General features: G+C 41.2%; 1 protein-coding gene across 1 annotated transcript in view; it reads left to right on the forward strand.

Moving 5' to 3' along the window:
- Positions 1 to 20,345, forward strand: part of ZDHHC17 (zinc finger DHHC-type palmitoyltransferase 17) — a 125,540-nt gene that overhangs the window by 63,521 nt on the left and 41,674 nt on the right. The window contains exons 8-10 of the mRNA XM_065408882.1: positions 4,863 to 4,988; positions 7,844 to 7,986; positions 17,228 to 17,328. Of these exons, the coding sequence (XP_065264954.1) occupies positions 4,863 to 4,988; positions 7,844 to 7,986; positions 17,228 to 17,328 (370 nt within the window). The remainder of the gene's footprint in view (positions 1 to 4,862; positions 4,989 to 7,843; positions 7,987 to 17,227; positions 17,329 to 20,345) is intronic.

A 20,345-nucleotide genomic window follows, 5' to 3' on the forward strand; every position in this document is an offset into this window, starting at 1 on the left:
CTTTCCACCTATTTTTCTGATCCCTAGAGTGTCTTCCAAAAGCAAAAGAAAGAGCCACAATCTTTCTTGTAGCTCTGTACTGGCTGAGGTAGTTTTGGCTGACAGATCTGCTGCAGATGGACATTCAGTCACCGATCCAGCTCCGAGACTGCCTGGATCTGATCTCACAGCACCATGGTCAGTTTCACCATCCAGTCCTGAAGACTCTGCACCTGATGGCCTAGACGCTGATCAGTTATGTACCACGGACACGGACTACTTTGAACATGTCCAGGAAATTCTGATACAGAGCTGAAAGAAGACATCCACCAGAAGGATTTATCATCAAAATGGAAAAGGTTCTCAATTTGGATGGCCCAGCCCTGGTCCCTTTGCAGGCTTCAGATCTTTGACTACTTGCTGCATTTATAATGCCTCTAGCCTTCCGTTCAGCTCTATTAAGGCCCACCTTGCAGCAGTCTCAACTTTCCATTCTCCTGGATGGTTGTGTTCAGTTTTCTCTCACCCAGAGGTATTAAAGTTTCTCAAAGGCCTGTTACATACTTACCCTCCAGTCAGAGAACCTGCTTCTGGCTGGAACGTTAACACTGAGACTTGAGACTCATGGGTCCTTCCTTCAAGCCCCTTTCAGAATGTCCCTTAGTTCATCTCACTCTGAAGATTGTCTTCCTAGTTGCAGTCACTTCATCCAGAAGAGTGGGCGAGCTCCAAGCACTTACGCCTGATTCTCCCAACATGACGTTTCATAGGGACAATGGGAACCTCACCCTGGTTCATCCCTAGTGTAGTCTCAAAATTCCATCTGGATCAGTCAGTCATCCTACCTGTCTTCTTCCCCAAACCCCTCTTTTCACTAAGAGAGAAGAAGTTAAACTTCAATGGAAATTTCCAGAACCTTGATTAACTACATTGACAGAATCAAACAATCCAGGCTGTCTCCCTGTTTATTTTTGGCTGTAGACAATCAGTCTAAATGTCAGGCCATCTCATCATAGAGAATAGAGATCTAAGTGGATAACACTGTATCTCGCTGTGTTACCATTTAGCTGGGATATCTCTCCGACTGAACATGGAGGATCAAGCCTGCTTCAGGAGTGTGCCAGTTTCCAATATCTGCAAAGCAGCAATGTGGACCCATTGACTTTTAACAAGCAATATGCATTGGACTTAACTGCCAGAGCAGATGCCAAATATGGCAGAGCAATGGACTGATGCAGCTGATAATTCTCATCCTGCCAACCAAAAAGGGTACTGCTTGCCAGTCTTGTACAGTGGATCTATGCTGACTCATAGTCCAGGAAGAAAGACTGGTTACTTAACCCCTTAGTAATTGTGGTTCTTAGAGATGGCAGTTCGGACTCCACAACCCTCCCTCCTGCCCCACTCTGAGTCCTCAGCAACCACAGGCTTTGAATTGCAAGGGAACTGAGAGAGGTTTGCAGCCGCTTCTCCCTTGATTCCCTTGCCTGGATGCAAAAGGAGGCACAGGCTCATGCATGGTTCCAACAGATACTGCTGTTCTATAGAATCCAGTCTTGCACGCAAGGCACATACATACCTACATGAGGATCCACACTGACTACACCATCTCAAAGAACAACAGTTACTGTAAAGTAAATAACTGTTCTTTCTCTTTTATATTTGTAGGTTCCCCTTATTGAGTTTGAGGAGGCCTGGTCACAAAAATCTGGCTCTCTGTTACAGGAACATTTTCAAAATAGCAACAGAGTTTTCAAAATAAAATTTTGTTTTAGAAATGTAGGTTTAAACTAAGTTGATGCTGTCCATAATAGAAGAAAATTGGTCCACAGTCAGCCTCCTCTTGTTCCCACTTTTTCTGTTGACTAATGCTCTGACTTTAGATTTTCCTGCCTTTTTAATCATAGCTAATTATCTGTAAATCAGATTTTGATTTTTTTCAGACCTTTTGTCAATTCTCAACTGTTGATGTGGAACAGATTGTGATTTGGACATATCCATAACCCTGCCTAGTAAAGTCCTTTCCTCAGAGAGCTTCTTTAATTGACTGAAAATGTTGTATAACTTAAGTATTTCTTGAATCCCCTGGATGGAAAACCCATCTTATTTCCCGATTAGTTAGAGAGTGAAATGTTACAAATGAGCTCAAGCTTTTTGAAAAGTTTGCAGTCAGCTCCAGGCATTAAAAATGTTAGTAAATGACATCGCACTACCCCCTAAGCTTTTTTGAGGGAGTTGACCCATGTCAGAACCAGTCATCCAAGTAAGGCACTGGTTTTATTTTGAACAGAAAGACTACCTCCAGGATTTTGGTTAATGATCAAGAGACAGTAGGGAAAAAAATCAGTGCTCTATACTGAAATGGAAAAGCTTCTAGAATGAATCTGATGAGCTTGATATTTAGAAACATGAAGACACACATCTTGGAGATCTGATGACACTAGGCAGTATCCTGGATTGATATCATAGCATCAATTTGCCATTTCTAATTTAATTAATATGGGGTTGTCCGTTTAGACACTGAACAATAAAAATAAGATAAATAACTCTTCCTGGTGGTAAGATCATATTCTTTCCTTTGAGGATTGGATTGGAATGGAGATGGAATGACTTTCATTACTGAGAGAAAGGACTGAATCTTAGGCAGTAACCCCATGTTATAATGATTCTCTCACAGTTATCCAGTATTTTTACCCGTAATTTATTGAACGGATTCGGGTAGTCTCATAGATGAGGGAACTATTTTGTCAATTAGAACAAATCAGTGGAATTCTTATTTGAGTACTTGTAATGTCTTCCATTTCCAAAGTAATAATTATGCTATCTAATCGTGAATTTCTAAAATAAGGAGAGCATTTACTGAAAGAGGAATTAACTGAATCTACTAGTGAATCTTGGAGTGGATCCTTGATGTGTTTTCTTGCAATGAGGTTTCAGTCATGTCTTTTAAAGGCTTGACTATGAATGTCCTGTTAATGTGCCCTTAGACTATTATTTTCTTCCGATCATTAAGATCACACATGATGAAACACATCAAGCTAAATAGTTATTACTTGCTGGCACAGAGATAAGTGTATTGATAGACCAGAATTGAGATCCCTGATGTTGGTTATAAATATTAAAATGTATTTAATAAATCAGTCATGCCTCCATATTAATAAAAGGAATACACTAAAATGGCCAATTGATTAGAAATATAGAGAAAAGATTTCTTTAAAGCTCCTGCAATCTTTTTATCTAGGCAGTCACTAGGTGTCACATGGCCCTCTAGTAGAAGGGATGCTCAGCTGGACCCTGAGGCAACCGCAGGATTTACTTAGAACAACTCCCAGAGGGGATTACTTGTCCACAGGTAATTTTTATAGTTTGGATACGTAAAATGACACCAAAAAATTAGTGTCTCGGGGTTTTCCAGAGATTAGTGATCCAAGAAACCAGTAGATCTGTGACTAGACAGGGTATTCACCATGGTTGATCCCCAAACTTTTCTATTTCCTCAGAGGGTTGAGCTAGTTTAACCTATATTTTAATGCTCTGATTGAATAACAATGAGGATAAGGATAACTTTTGGTGTAAGTTTTCTGATGGGCTAGGCTGGCTCAACACCTCATACATAGGAAGTGGAAGGAAACTCCCCAGAGGAGCCACAAAAATCCACTTCAGGGTTTCCATTATGTACTACTTAATCCCTTAACGGAGACTCAGGATGAGACTTTCAAAGGCTCAAATGAAAGTTAGGTGCCCAACTCCAATTGATTTTCAATGGTAGTTAGGTGACTGTCCTATGTGCCTTTGAAAAGCTCCTCCTCAGTTGCTAGTACACTGTGCCCTTTCTGGGTAACTTCAGTTTCTGGTACCTGTCTCATTTTTTTTTAGGCATGGCCGAGTGATGGAGGATTCAGCTATTTTTCAAGCCTCCATGAATGCTTTGTTTAGGAGGGGAGTTAACTCCAGTAGAAGAGAGGAGGAGTCAAATGCGAAACTGGAGCTGGAGGTACCTGCAATTGGTTGTCTCTTGCCTCCGCTATAACATCAGACCCTAGTCACGAATTTTCACTTAGCTCTTTTTCTTGGAGTAGAAAACAGATGTCAATCTTTGTGGATGGAAATCCATTTAGTTCTCTCTCTCTCTAACTCCGCTCCTGAGTGTGCAGTGAGAGAGAAACTAGAACAATGTCATTGCTGCCTTGGGACCCTTCAAGATAAGTGAAGAACCTGGCACAAGCCAAGCATAAGGACCTCATAATGGTAGGATAAACTGGATGCCAGCAATCAATATACTTTCTGTCCTTTTCCATTTTCTTCCTAGGACCACAAAGGCTGGGGCTGACCTAGTAATATTAAATTGTGAGAAACTTTTCTCACAGAAAACAAATTGTAGTACTAGAGACTTCTGGTGATGATGTCTTCCTCGAGGTAGAGGAGTAATCATATGCAGTGGAGAGTTTCCATGATCCAGTGGGCAACAAATGCATATTTTTTTGGTTTAGTTTCTGCTGCCTGTCAATAGTTGAGGGGGAAAGAAAGATAAGGGGACTGAGTGTTCAGGACATATAAACACAGATTTGTTATGCCAGAGGATCCCTAAAGGCAACAGTTGTTGCCGCATTTGAGGCATAGAAATTATGTCATGAGCATGGATTTAGCATTGTGTTCATCACTCATGTAGTTATAAGGGAAGTGAAAAGAAAAAGACTGGAGGGAATGAACAGCCTATTTGGTGTCAAAATAAGCATCGGAGTGAAATAATACCAGAATATTATTTAATGTCTTTTCAGTATGATGATGATTTTTATGTGTGATTTTCTATTTTAAAAGTAAAATTGTTCTGAGTACTTTTTATTTTTAAATTAAAATTCTCCCATTTTTCAAACTCCTGGCAGGGAGAATCACCACTTGATTTGGCAAAACAGAGAAAAAATGTTTGGATGATCAACCACTTACAGGAGGCAAGACAGGCAAAGGGATATGACAATCCATCATTTCTCAGAAAGCTAAAGGCTGATAAGGTGAGAAGAAACCGCACATTTTTCATGTAAAACCATATTTTTGGCATATTCCTCCCTTTTCAAAAAAGGTGCTTCAACACTACAGTGGCCGACATGGCAGGAGAGCTCGTGTAGATAGATATTAACAAGAACTTTTTCACGTTTCAGTTCTGGGATTATCTCGTATCGTCTTCTTCTATTTATCTTCTATATCACTGCCATAGCAACCTTGTAGTTTTTTCCAATGGTCAACGACAATGCTATTGCATTGACTGAGCAGCAGGGAGAGTGCCTTAGGAGCAGTGCAGTACTCTTCCTGCGGAGAACCAAGATACTTTGACAAATCTGATATTCAATCACCCTCAGATAATTGAAGTTTCAGGCTATTTCCTAAACTTTGCTCTCCTGTATAACTGCTGGTGAGTGTTATATGACAGAGTGAAGCAACATGGAGGCTGACTGCATACGGTGGCATATGAAGCTCCCTAGTTTTCAAAGGCTTTTTATTTGATCTTAAGGTAGAATCCTAATTGGAATATTTAACCTTGGCAGTGGTATTAGTTTGATGGATAAACAATTCATCTGTCAGCTTTAAAAATAAGCAGCTCAATTTAACAAAAACATACATTTTCTACAAAAATGAACTGCTTTTAAAAATTGTTTATAGTGTGCTGGCCTGGTGGGCTAATGACATTTTAATCTTTTGTTACCCAGGGAATGACAATTTAGAACCTAGGCTCATTTTTTAAGTCTGTGCACAGGAAGAATATTGTAGCATTACACATGACCTGAGCTGAGTGGTGTTTACTGACTTAAAATCTTTCAGAGGGAGAATGGATGGAATACATTATAGATCGGGGTGGGCAAACTACGGCCCACGGGCCGGATCCGGCCCCTCAGGGCTTTGGGTCCGGCCCAGGGATTGCCCCCCCCGTGGCGCCGCGGACCCCGCGCTGCTCTCAGCAGCAGCTGGCCCAACTTCCCTGTGTCCCCCTGGCCCTTGCCTCCAGGCACCGCCTCCCGCAGCTCCCATTGGCTGGGAATGGGGAACCATGGCCAATGGGAACTTTGGGGGAGGTACCTGGAGGCACGGCAAGGGCAGCGCACGCGGAGCCCTCCGGCCCCTTTCCCCCAGGGGCCGCAGCGCTTCCTGAAGAGGCGCGGGGCCGGGGACAGGGCAGGCATGCAGGGAGCCTGCCCTGGCCCCGGTGCGTGCGGCTGCCACCCTGGAGCCCGAACCCCTCCTGCACTCCGCCCCCTGACTCCCTGCCCTAAGCCCCCTGCCTGCACCATATGCGCACCCCTCCTGCACCCCAACTCCCTGCCCTGAGCCCCCTCGTACACTCCGCACCCCTCCTGCACCCCAACCCCCTGCCCTGAGCCTCCTGCTGCACCCTGCACCCCTGTGCACCCCAACCCCCTGCCCTGAGCCTCCTGCTGCACCCTGCACCCCTGTGCACCGCAACCCCCTGCCCTGAGCCCCCTCCCGCAGTCCGCACCCCTGCCCTGAACCCCCTCCTGCACTCTGCACCTCTCCTCTGTCTCAATCCCTTGCCCTGAGCCCCTTCCTGCACACCACACCCCGCACTCCCTCCCGCACCCCAACCCCCTGCCCCGGCCCTGCATACAATTTCCCCACCCAGATGTGGCCCTCGGCCCAAAAAGTTTGCCCACCCCTGCCCTAGGATTATGATAGTGAGCTGGATTTTGTTCCCACTCGAGCATGATCAGCAGAATTGTTCACTAAATTCCAACTGGAGAATATTTACCTCAAAGATGTATAGCGCAGGGATTGGCAATCGGCGGCACTCACACTGCCCGGGGTCTCCGGGCCGGGGGGCTCTGCATTTTAATTTAATTTTAAATGAAGCTTCTTAAACATTTTAAAAACCTTATTTACTTTACATACAACAATAATTTAGTTATATATTATAGACTTATAGAAAGAGACCTTCCAAAAACATTAAAATGTATTACTGGCATGCAAAACCTTATATTAGAGTGAACAAATGAAGACTCGGCACACCACTTCTAGAAGGTTGCCAACCCCTGGTATAGAGCTGTACATCTCAGTAGCTCCGGTGCTACACGTAAAATATATTTTAGTTGGGTAAAGGTTACTGGAGATAATTTGCTAGTGGGAAAGAACATAACTTGACTTTATATCCCAGAGTGAGTTTGCAACTATGGTAAGTATAAAATCTTTTTAGTTCTAAACTTAGCATTTTTGATATGAAGGTCATTGAGAGACAAATGTGGAACCTCATGGTACTCTTTTTAGCCATTTTCCACTCCACTTTACTATAGTTGCTTTTACCCCTTATTTATCAATCTACACTTAACTAGATTTCAGTATGCAATGCTGCAAATGATTTTACAATCTTCCATGTTTTAAATAAATTACTTTCTTAATTCATCTATAACTTCCAACCTAATTGCATTATGGCTTTTATATTTGTTTTTCTTAGTGTGTAAAACATACTTGAGTTGTTCAAATTGGCAACTATCTACAGAGGTCAACCGTGTTACTTGATTTATTCAAAAATTATGAATTATTAATTCTGTCTTTAACTAGTCTAATTGAATATAACAGCATTTTACACATGAAAATTGTTTGACTAATCACTGATGCTAGAAGATAAATCAAGGCATCTTTTAGTAGGAAATCTCTAGTTTCCATTTAGGAAAGAAATGGCTTCCATAGTATGAGCATGCTAAAGAGAAGAAAAATAAATTTAGAAAAGTAGCTTTTTTTCTCCCATACCATACTAAGGCTCTTAGCCTTAAATGAGTTGTTATGACTGTTTTGGTTAGATTGTGTAACCATTTCCTACAAGAACTGTAAATTGCTTACTGAAATATTTGTTTCTGTGCAGGAATTTCGTCAGAAGGTGATGCTAGGAACTCCATTCCTAGTTATTTGGCTGGTTGGGTTTATAGCAGACCTAGATGTTGATTCGTGGCTCATTAAAGGGCTAATGTATGGTGGTGTATGGGCTATGGTACAGTTTCTTTCAAAGTAAGTATTTTATAAGGCAGCATTTTCAATCTAGTACACCCAGACAAATGTTTTAATATATGTCTTGTTCATTTACTTAATAAAAGTTGTACTAGATTTCTTTGACAGATCTATATACATCTTTTGGATATATAGCATTCTTTGCAAGAACTTCTGTTTTATCACTGTTACATTTCAGAAAAAGGTCTGTGTGATTTGGCTTTCTAATGCTCTGTCATCTCAGAAATATAGCCTTTGAATTAATTTTAGATGAAAGGCGCTGAGCTAATAAGGCTAGGAGCAGAGAAACATTCAGTCTCCAGAGGGAGGGTACTGAATGTCTTTTAAACCATTGGTGTAAACTGTGAATGGAACAGTCAAGAGGAACGTTATTAGAGGGGGCTAGGAGGAGTAAGGTAGAATTGTAAATAGGTTAATAAAAATTAATTACTGTTCAGAATTAAAATTCTGAGACAGTTAGAAAGTCATTCAGAAACTGATACAAAGTGGGATACAACATCAGGAATTATTGCTGTGGCCAGAAGAGGTTATTTTTATTAGTTATTTTAAATCAGTTGTCTTAAATCTGTCATCCAGTCACTAAAAGAATTATGTACTATGTTTTGAATAATTACTGTAAATATCAGTATCCTCCATAGCTCTCCAGAGGACTTGCAAAGTATATGGATTGTTTGACTCTTAATCTACTTCTCAGTACTATACATTATATTCTTTGAGTAGCCTCTGCATATTCCCACATGTGAGCTTGGTGCTCCCTGGCATTGGGTGACCCAGTGTCCTCTGTGGCCACTTTCTTCTTCCTCTTTCTCCCCATGTGGAGGATTTCAAAGGTATAAAACTGTCCCTCAGTTCCTTCTTAACTGCCAAAGAGGTCGTGAGTTTGGGTCACATGCAGCATCCTCGCTTCTTTTCTCAGAGCTTTTCTTCTCTTTCAGGGCTGTTTTTGTTTTAGTTAAATTGTCACTATGGGTTTCTTTATTTAAAAGAACAAAGAAGAAATGGTATTCGTCTTGCATAGGTGTCATCTAGAACTATGTGGACCACGAGGGCTGCCTCACACATTCCTACTGCTAAAGGAGATTCCTCAGGCCTGGTCAGCTAAGTCTGGCAATGTGCTAGCCTAAGTGTCTCTGTGTCTGGCTTACATATTTTCCAAGTCCTCAGTCTTAATTGGCTGACAGAGTCATTTCCAAGATTCTTAAACCATCAACCTGGCACCGAGATCCCCGGATTCCTCCAGATTGATCCAATTCAGTGCCTTGGTCTCAGTCTCTTAGATATGGCTCTGGCTGGATTGGCATAATTCGGTACCAACGTTCTGGCACCTTCAAAGTACCAGAGTCCACAGGTCTGGACTGGTCTACCTAATTTGGTGCTGAAGTGTTGGCGCTGGCACCAAAATTTTGGCATCATAGACTAGAGAACTAGGAGTGGTTCAGTGCATATTCAGATCTCTGGATCCTCCATATTGACCGAGTCCAGTGCTTAGAATCCAGCATCCTGGACTCTGATGAACTTCTCAGTGAAGTGATCCAGTACTAGTATAAATGACATTAGGTCCTCAGCAGGGCTGGTCCTAGATATTTTTCCTCTCAGGACAGTAAATGTTTTTGGTGCCCCCTGAGCAGCTGGGGGGGGGGGGGGGGAAACAGGCGTAGTGATGAGGCACCCCCAAAAGTTGGCACCCACGGCAACCATCCTGCTTGCCCTCCCCTAAGATCTACCTGGTCTTTGGATCCATTTAGATTGACTGAGTTTGGTGTTGAGGTTTCAGCAGATTGACTCTGATAAGCCACTTGCCTGAAGTGGTTTGGTATATAGTGTAAGTGGCAATGAGCCCCTGATTCCACTAGTGTCTAGACTTTGATCCACAGACGTGTTCCGTAACAATGTAACTGGGTGATACTGCCATCCAGGCTATGTCTGTGCCTCCATAAGACTGATAGCAAAGGTACTGCTTCTTCTTCTACTTACACCTGACCCATTTATGTCTCGGTTCATAGAAAATGCAAAAGGTGAAAGTAGCACAAGCTTATTAGGGGGATTCTCTTCTCACCTCCTTTACCTTTAGTGTGTTATTTCCACATAGTGGACTGGCATGTTCTTCTTGTTTTTCAGTCTTTTCAAGGTTTGTGGACTCTCTAGGAGTTGTCTGCACATCATGGTTCTGGAGTTGAAAGCTGGTTGCCTAACCTGCAAGACTCTCTCCCTTTGTTCAAAACCAAAACTTATTTGCCAGAGAAAAACTATGTCCAGGTAAAAAGCAACAGAGGGTCCTGTGGCACCTTTAAGACTAACAGAAGTATTGGGAGCATAAGCTTTCGTGGGTAAGAACCTCACTTCTTCAGATGCAAGACATCTTGCATCTGAAGAAGTGAGGTTCTTACCCACGAAAGCTTATGCTCCCAATACTTCTGTTAGTCTTAAAGGTGCCACAGGACCCTCTGTTGCTTTTTACAGATTCAGACTAACACGGCTACCCCTCTGATACTATGTCCAGGTAGATTATTTGAACAGAATTTTTGTTCAGCAGCACAAATGTCTTGGGTATAAGTCTGGCAGTATTTGTTATACAAAGGGAGTAAGTCCCAACTAGGTCTCATTATTGCCAAGGACAACACCCATTATTTCCAGTTCTGCTTCAGGGTCAGTAAAGACCCAGTGACATTGGTAGACTCCCCTATCTTGGACTAGAGGTGCCAATCCCACAAGTGTGAATACACAGAGGCGACACTCTCAAAGAACAGCAGTTACTGGTAAGTAACCTCTCTTTTTAAAAACAAATTTAAATAACAGTAAGGATATGATCTGTTGTTGTTTGCAGTGTTATTGTAGCCATATTGGTCCCAGGATATTAGAGAAAAAAGGGTGAGTGAGGTAATATCTTTTATTGGGCCAACTTCTGTTGGTAAAGAGAAAGTTTGTCTCTTAATAAAAGATATTGCCTCACCCACCTTGTCTTTCTAGTGAGAATCTAAGACAAACTGAGAAGAAAAGCAAGTTAATGCATGGATAACAGTTGACTGGAAGAGAAACATAATTGTGTAAGTCAAGGATGTAGTACAAGTTTCTTTCTCCCATTCTGGGTACAGGAGAGGTAATAAAGAATATTCTCTTAGCCATTGAAGGGTGGGTATTAGCAGCTGACAGAAATGTTTTGGTGATAAAGTGGTGATGGTCGGACAGCAAGATAGTGGAACAGAACCTGGGATTGTTCTTACTGGGTGTCTTGGTAAACAGGTGAGTGAGCTTGTGGGAGTAGGCTAGTGGATATGTGAATGAGTTAGGTTGAAAGGATGTGAGAATTGGTGATTGGGTTAAAGTTCAAACCAGGTGTATACCAAGTTATTATTGTTACATGTTTCTTTGCCTTTTTATATAATTATCAGTGGTTCTTATATACTGTAAGAAGAGAAGTTAATGTGTTCTGTAATATTAATGCTGCCATACTATATGTTTCACAGGCACTTAAAATGATGGGAAATTACAACTAGAATTAATTAATCCAAATAATTATAAGGGGTTTTTTCTTTAGACTTAAATAATTTTGTTAGTTTTCAGGTTTAATACAGGTTTGATACACCAATTTTGTCTCAATACCATAGAGCAAACAACAGGTTACCAAATTAGAACAGAAAACTCTCAATGTAAATTTTGGGTACAAAATACCTTTACATTTGAAGTCCTTACTTTCTATTGATTCATTATAATTGTAATGTTATTAAATTAACCTGTTTGTATTTAGCTTCCTTGTTTATTTTTTAAGGAAAGAATATTTTATTGGATGGCTACAATATAATATTACTGCTACAATATTTATCTGAATCCTATGGTGGTGTCTAGATAAGCTTACATAGCATTCTAAATTCTTAACTTAAAAACAAACTCCCAGATCAATCTGTAAGTAAGTATTCAGGAAAGTTTAGCAAACACATGTGTAGCTGGTTTTCCTAAGAAAGATGTTTGGAAGCCCTTTCAGTCTATCCTGTAGGTAGTTTGTAGGACACGTACTGTGCTAGATATATTTAGCATTCATGTAATAATTACTTATGAAAAAGTAGTTTTTACTTTTCACAGTTGCCACATCAGTAAGCTTTTCATTCTCTCCAAAGTTGCCTTTGAGACTTATAGGGTTCCTCAGTCCTAGTGTCTGTTTTATTTCTGTGTCAGAACTCTGATTGAAGCATGCTAATTTCAAGAGGGAAACCTAGCAGTTTACAAACTGATTATAAAGCACCCCAGAAGTAAATTTTTTGGGGGGAGGGGGGGAACTAATCTTCCTTTTCCCTTTTAATCATAAAGCAAGATTTTTCTAAAGATGAGTATCCCCACCAGGGAATCCCCTTGGTGTAAATGTGTGATGTGGATGATGGCTAAGTTCCCTCTAAGCTGCGTGGCCGTTCAGCAGTCTATCAAGTGCCACGCACTTCACGGCAGCGAGGGGAAAGGCACCTGCTGCTCCTGCCCTCTGCATTGGAGCCCCTGGCCAGCTGCTCCCGGGAACCTCCTGCTTGCTGTCCAGAGTCGGGGAGTAGAAGGGGGGTGCTGATGTCAGGGTGTCCCCCCGCCCCGTACCCCATCTCCACAGAGCTGGGGAACAGGACACGACAGGGCTCAGGAGTGGGACAGAGGGAGCTTGCTGGTGGCTGCTGCTTTGTCTGAACAAGCAGGCTTCAGCCTGGTAAGTGCCAATCTACTTAAAGGGGCAATGCATGTCTGTCGGTCTCTCACACACAGTATGTCTGTCACACATACACACACTGTCTGTCTGTCACACACACACACGCACACACACGCACACACACGCACACACACACACACACACAGTATGTCTCTCTCTCTCCCCCTCCCTCACACACACACAGTATGTCTCTGACTCTCTCTCACCTCCCAACACATACTTGTATTGTTATTGTTGTTACTTCTTGATACTTCTTTCAAAGTGTGTTCTTTTAATTAATTGACTGATCTGTGCATTTCATAATTTTTATTTCTCTTACACTTAAATTTAATTGTTTGAGTAGTGAGTTCTAAAATGCCTAACCTCTCCTGGCTGGAGTAATTATCCCTATGGTAACTTTTTAAAAATATATATCTAGGTTTTTTGTTTCTACTGGTGGCACACATCCGCACATTACCTCGATATGGTGCACATAACAAAATTCATTCTGCACGTGGATGGAAAAAATTAGAGGGAACATTGGAGGAAGGTGACTATTTTATGTGGGTCTGATGGAAGGCAGGATGTGGGAAGGTTGTTTAAGTTGTTCAGGATTGTGGAGAGGAACCTTGAGGTGTGTCCTAGAATGGCCCACTTCCCAGTGACTGACCGATTCTGTGACAAGTAGGCTAAAAAAATTTCATAAGAACATAAAAATGGTCATAGTGGGTCAGACCAAAGGTCCATCTAGCCCAGTATCCTGTCATCCGATAGTGGCCAATGCCAGGTGCCACAGAGGGACTGAACAGAACGGGTAATTATCAAGTGATCCATCCCCTGTCACCTATTCCCATCTTCTGGCAAAAGAGGCTAGGGATACCATCCCTGCCCATGCTGGCTAATAGCCATTGATGGACCTATCCTCAATGAATTTATCTACTTCTTTTTTGAACCCTGTTTATAGTCTTGGCCTTCACAATGTCCTCTGGCAAAGAGTTCCAAAGGTTGACTGTGCGTTGTGTGAAGAAATACTTTCTTTTATTTGTTTTAAACCTACTGCTTATTCATTTCATTTGGTGACCCCTAGTTCTTGTGTTATGAGGGGGAATAAATAACACTTCCTTATTTACTTTCTCCACACCAGCCATGATTTTATAGACCTCTATCATATCCCCCTTTAGTCATCTCTTTTCCAAGCTGAAAAGTCTCAGCTTTATTAATCTATCCTCATATGGAAGCTGTTCCATGCCCCTAATCATTTTTGTTGCCCTTTTCTGAACCTTTTCCAATTCCAATATATCTTTTTTGAGATGGAGCAACCACATCTGCACGCAGTATTCAAAATGTGGGCATTCCATGGATTTATATAGAGGCAATATGATATTTTCTGTCTTACTATCTATCCCTTTCTTAATCATTTCCAACATTCTGTTTGCTTTTTTGACTGCCACTGCACATTCAGAGGATGTTTTCAGAGAACCATCCACAATGACTCCAAGATCTCTTTCTTGAGTGGTAACAGCTAATTTAGACTCCATCATTTTATATTGTGATAAAGTTCCTCCTCTACCTTGGTGGGTCCTGCGCTTATTGGCGGATTTTGCTTGCCTCAGAGATTCACAGTAACCCTCAGTTTGGCCACTTTCGTGGCTCAAATCTGCTGTTCACTTAGATAACCTCATCGCTGGCCAGTATGGGGAAAAAGAGTAAGAACAATCCCAGCAGTTTCTGCTGATCCACCATGTGGGTCGAGGAACAGCCCAGAGACCTTCCCCTCTGGTGGAACCTCCTGTGTTGGATCAGGAGTTGGGAGGTTTGGGGGGAACCCAGGCTCGCCCTCTATCCCGGGTTCCAGCCCAGGGCCCTGTGGACTGCAGCTGTCTAGATGCCTTCTGGAACAGCTGCGCGACAGCTACAATTCCCTGGGCTACTTCCCCATGACCTCCTCCCAACACCTTCTTTGTCCTCACCACAGGACCTTCCTCCTGATGTCTGTTAACGCTTGTACTCCTCAGTCCTCCAGCAGCATGTCCTTACACACACCTCACTAACTGGAGTGAGAGCCTTTTTAAACCAGGTGTCCTGATTAGCCTTAATTAATTCTAGCAGCTTCCCAATTGGCTACAGGTGTCCTAATTAGCCTGCCTGCCTTAATTAGTTCTAGAAAATTCCTGAGTGTTCTGGAATAGTCCCTGTTATCTTACCCAGGGAAGAGGGACCTGCTTAACCTGGAACTAATATAACTACCTTCAACCACTCTCTTGTAGCCTTCTGGCCTGACCCTGTCACAATATGTATAGTTGAGATTGTTTTCCAATGGTAAATGTTTTCATAGATATTCTTAGCTGGAATTCAGGACAGCTCTTGAGAATTAGCTGGCTTATATGCAGTGTTTAAATTTCTTTTTGGCTTAATTGAAGAACTAGCTTCCTGTCATAGAAATAAGTGAATTAAATGAAATGGAAAACTGACTTAACTGTTTTCCTTCTGATAATATTTCCGTTAAGAATCTCTGCCTGAAGCTGTAATGAGAGAAAAGCAAGAGATAGAAGAAAACGGACATTTTTGTTATAACTATAGACTGAGGAAAACAAGGCATATATGTTTCCTTTTTTAGATAGTTTTAAATATATATATTTTGTGTTATATGGGTTTCTTGAATACCTCTGACATTGGAATCTCTTGTGTAAATGTAATTCACAACTGCTATCCATGCTCTTGGCTAGGAATTCACTTCAAACTCTATTAAAATAACAGTAATGTGAATATTGCTGAGTGAGCTCTTTAGCAGTGATTTCTAACTGCTGTCAGCATGTGGCTTTAGAGTAAACATTTGTTAAGACTTCTCCATTTCATCAACAGTTCTAAAATGGTGTGTTAGTGGCATATGAAGTATTGTATTATAATCTAAGCATGTTATCCTACTAAAAATATTTTGAGTCACTGATTAAGACAACATGACATTTGTGTGAGCAACTTCAAAATAATCAAGTCAAAGATTTTTGTTGATTATACAGAAGACTGAATGCCTCTTTATTTTTTTTAATTGATGTTTCTGTGGTAAAAAGTGAAGAGCCTAATCACTGATTACACATGTAATTTATAAAATTCAGGTGGCTAACTGATAGGTCTCAAAATATAATTGTAAATGGGAAATCATCATTGAGCGGGTATGTTTTCTAGTGGGGTCCCACGGGGATCAGTTTTTGGCCATATGTTATTTAACATTTTTATCAATGACCTAGAAGAAAACATAAAATCATCACTGTTAAAGTTTGCAGATGACACAAAAATTGTGGGATGGTAAATAATGAGAACAGGTCATTGGTAAGATGGGCATAAGCAAACAACATGTATTTTAATATGTCTAAATGTAAATCTCTCTCTCTATAAACAAAGAATACAGGCCATACTTACATGATAGGGGACTCTCTCCTTGAAAGCAGTGACTCTGAAAAAGATTAAGGGGTTGTGGTGGATAATCAGTTGAACATGAGCTCACAGTGTGATTCTCTGGCCAAAAGGGCTAATGCAATCCTTGGATGCATAAACGGGAATCCCAAGTAGGAGCTGTATTTGTCATTGGTGGGACCCCTGCTGGATTGTGTCCAGTTCTGGTACCCACAATTCAAGGAGGATGTTGATAAATTGGAGAGGGTTGAGAGAGGAGCCACGAGAATGATTAAAGGATTAGAAAACATGCCTTATAGTAATAGACTCCAAGAGCTGTATCTATTTAGCTTAACAGTGAGAAGATTAAGAGGTGACTTGGTCATAGTCTATCAATACCTACATGGGGGAAAATATTTGATAATGAGCTCTTGCATCTAGCAGAGAAAGATATAGCACAATCCAATAGCTGGAACTTCAGACTGGAAATAAGGCATAATTTTTTAACAGTGAGGATAATTAACCATTGGAACAGTTTAAGGGTTGTCGTGGATTCTCCATCATTGGCAATTTTAAAATCAAGATTGGATGTTTTTCTAAAAGATATGCCCCAAAATTATTTTGGAGAAGTTCTATGACCTCTGTTATGTAGAAGGTCAGACTAAATTATCACAGTGGTCTCTTTTGGTCTTGGAATCTATGAACAGGAAATGATATGATGTCTATAAGCATAGAGGAAAATGGGGACCAGTCATTTGAGTCAAGACTTATTCTGCAGATTGAGTCCAACTGTTACCATCTTATTTTAGACTAGGTTTAAAATTGGTTTTGTAAGAGTTTATGTATTGACCTAGGGATAGAATAAAACATTAACGTTATGTTTGATTAAATATTCATATCAGCCCTGCTTCCCTTGTGTCTTATATTACACCATTGTTGCCACTTTGACCATCTGAGGAGTGACATTAACTGCCTCTCATACATCCTTCTGCATCAGGGCAACTTGAAAAATGGGACTTCTACAGGCTCTGAAGACTTCCAGAAGCAAAATCTTTTACTAACAGTATATGGAGATATAATTGTTGTTTAATGTGTTACATAAAAGGAGGTTTTTCATGTGTGCTGATACTGAATTTAAATGACTTATGAAAGAACATACTGTGTGATGACATCACTTCTGTTGTTTTACAGATCATTCTTTGATCACTCTATGCATAGTGCACTGCCTCTTGGAATATACCTGGCAACTAAATTCTGGATGTATGTGACATGGTTTTTCTGGTTTTGGAATGATATCCTTTTTCTTGTTTTCAGTAATATAACTTTTTCATTTTAGTGGTTTGTATGTGTTTAACATCAGTGCTGAATTCTAAGTATGACCTCAAAAGTAAAGAATGAATTGTAATTTAAAAATAGCTACAACCATTTAAAATTCTTAATGCTTAATTGGTTTTGTTAAAATAGAACTTTACTATGCCATAGTAATCGAAAATCTTAATGGTTATTTTTGTACTGCTTTAAAATTACATTGTTGCTTTGTGCCAGTAACAATGTTTTCCTCAAACCTTTTCCTTGAAAATGTCTATCCAAACTTTTTCTGGTTTTTTCCCCCCCTCATTTCTTTAGCAGAGAAATGCAAGTGGTTGTATAGACATGTCAAGGCCATATGTTGCCAAAAAGATTATAATTACGTGAACTCACCGTGACCTATAGTCTTTAAACTTAAGTAGCATATATGCTTTTCCTAGGATAAATAGATAACTTCATTTTCCCTATTCACTCATATTTATCACTTCTGGTGTCATTTTTACTGGCAGTTCAGCCATAACTAGCTATTCCTAAGTAGTTTGCAAGTTCCATTTTATATGGACTTCAAAAATGTGTTAAATAAAATATTACATACAGCTTATGAAACTAAACAGAATACATTCTGTGAAAATAATTATAATTGCTGGGATTTGCCAACATCACATCTTTATAAATATTAGCCACTGGACAGAATGTATAACTAGATCTGCCTAGACATAAACTTACCATGTTCAGAAAGAAAGTAGAAATTGAGTCAGATTTTCTCAAAAATTCAGTTTACCATATTAATAGAGTTAAATTTCTGTTCTACTTTCTCTGGGATCGCACATTTTAATAATATTTTATCATTTGAACAAAGAATCAACAAACACATTTTATTAACACCTGTTTAATATTTACTTAATGCTTCTAGTTTTAAATATTTTTAAGTGAATGTAATGCTTATGAAAGATACTGGCTGGAAAATCCAATATCACTGCAGTCACTGATATACCTTTGATTGCCACTGCTTTTTCATGCATAAATTATGATCTGTTACTGCTAGATATTATTTAAGCCAAACATTGAGGTTAAAAAGCAGTATTGCAAATTTTGTTTTTCTTTTTGAGCCTTTCATGTCTCTTACGATGTAAACGTACAAGTTTGAGTGCCACTGTGCCTAAAATCTCTGAGAATCTTGTTTAAAAAGTGTTAAAATATTGTCTAACATAATCAGTCAAAGATCTATAACATTAAATTCTTCCTTGAGTAAAGGTCCCTATTGTATTCCACTGAGAGTTTACACATCTGCATCATGCATCCAGAGCTGGAGATTTTTTAAGCACTAGTGTCCATTGGTCTGTGCATGTGCCCTTGGCTCGCCTCATGGTTTCATCCGAGGTGATAAAGGGCAAGGCGGATAGACTGCATCTCCAGTTCCTTCTCACCGCCGCATCATCTGGGTTGGAACTATTAGTGTCCTCTTACATGTGATGCACTTTAAAAATATACAGTTGTTCATAATTAGTTTTACATTTTTTTACCATTTTTATTGTTTTTATCGTAATCTTTAGTGGTTTTAGGAGCAGGATTGGTGCTCCTTTTTTGGAGAGTTTTAACAAGGAAGATCAATACTGCCTCTACTGCTTGGGAGAAGCCCACATTTCATCCAGGTGCAGTATCTGCCACTCCTTCCCAAGTCATACCTGAGAATGCCAGGCTCTCCGCTATGGAAGCACCTCATGGAAGTCGCTATGAGACCTCATTCGGACCTTGGCCAAACAACCTCCCTCTCCCTCCCCCCAATACATTGGCCTGAGGCTGCCAGGAGTGCACCTCTAATTCCAAAATCCAAGGCAGGCACTGGCAGTACCACCATTGTGATCCCTGTGCCAGGGCCTAGTCGGGAGGTAAGGTTTTAAGTCTTCCTTTAAGCCTAAGAAGGGAGAGACTCCTTCCATGAGTTCCAGTCATGGAGACGGACTGCACTAAAGCACACAAACACAAAAAGAAGCCACATAAATCAATGGATCCACTGGTATCAAGTGCGAACCTGCACACACAGTCAACATCAGCATCCCTGAGAGCCAGAGAATCATCCGCTCTGGGTAGGACTGTTGCTCCAGTTCCAGGGACTTTACCACGGGGAGGTTGGGAAAAGCGCCAGAGCTCCAATAAGTGTTTGCCCTGGGAGAGCCAACGTCTCCACAGGAAGACATTATCTCTGGCACCAGACATGCCACATTTGAGCCACTGCTCACCCCCCACTCTGACGGTGTACACAATTCTGCCGATTCCACCAGTGAACCAGCCTCCGAGTTTTCGTGCTCGGAGGACTTGAATGAATGTCAGGGACAATCCATCTTTTCCTGCCACTACGAGTACCAACGGAGGCCTTCTACATCATGGCAGTATCCTCCACTCCAGCCACTGCAGAGCCAGTGGTTTCCTGCACCATGAGGCCCTCCTCAGCACCCTCCAGATCCATCCTGCTGGCCCTTTTGGGGATCCCCGTGAATACCCCCTCTTCTCCTACTACCGTACCCACGTGCGGGTACTGGACCCAGGCTTTAAAATCTGCACCTCCTGCCCTTCTCGGTCAGCGAGCAAGATCAATACTGCCTCTACGGCTTCGACCACAGCCATCCTCCATGATGTGCTGCTTCAGGATATATGTAGCATGGCCACATGGAGTTCAGTACATACCTTTGCCACACATTGTGCCTTGGTGCAGGACTCTGCGACGGATGCCTCATTCGGCACGGCTGTCCTCCGCTCAACCATTCTCATCCTTGCACCCTCTTCCGACTTAGATACTGCTTGTTAATCACCCTCAGTGGAATACAGTAGGGGCCATCACTCAAAGAAGAAGAGGAGGTTACTTACCTGTAGCTGGAGGTTCTTCGACATGTGTGGTCCCTATCTGTATTCCACTTCTCACCCTCCTTCCCCTCTGCTGCGGATCTGTTGGATTTGCGATGGAGAAGGAACTGGAGACGTGGTCAGTCTGCCCCAGCTTTTA

Source organism: Emys orbicularis, chromosome 1, assembly GCF_028017835.1.
Source record: "Emys orbicularis isolate rEmyOrb1 chromosome 1, rEmyOrb1.hap1, whole genome shotgun sequence".
Classification (NCBI taxonomy): domain Eukaryota; kingdom Metazoa; phylum Chordata; order Testudines; family Emydidae; genus Emys; species Emys orbicularis.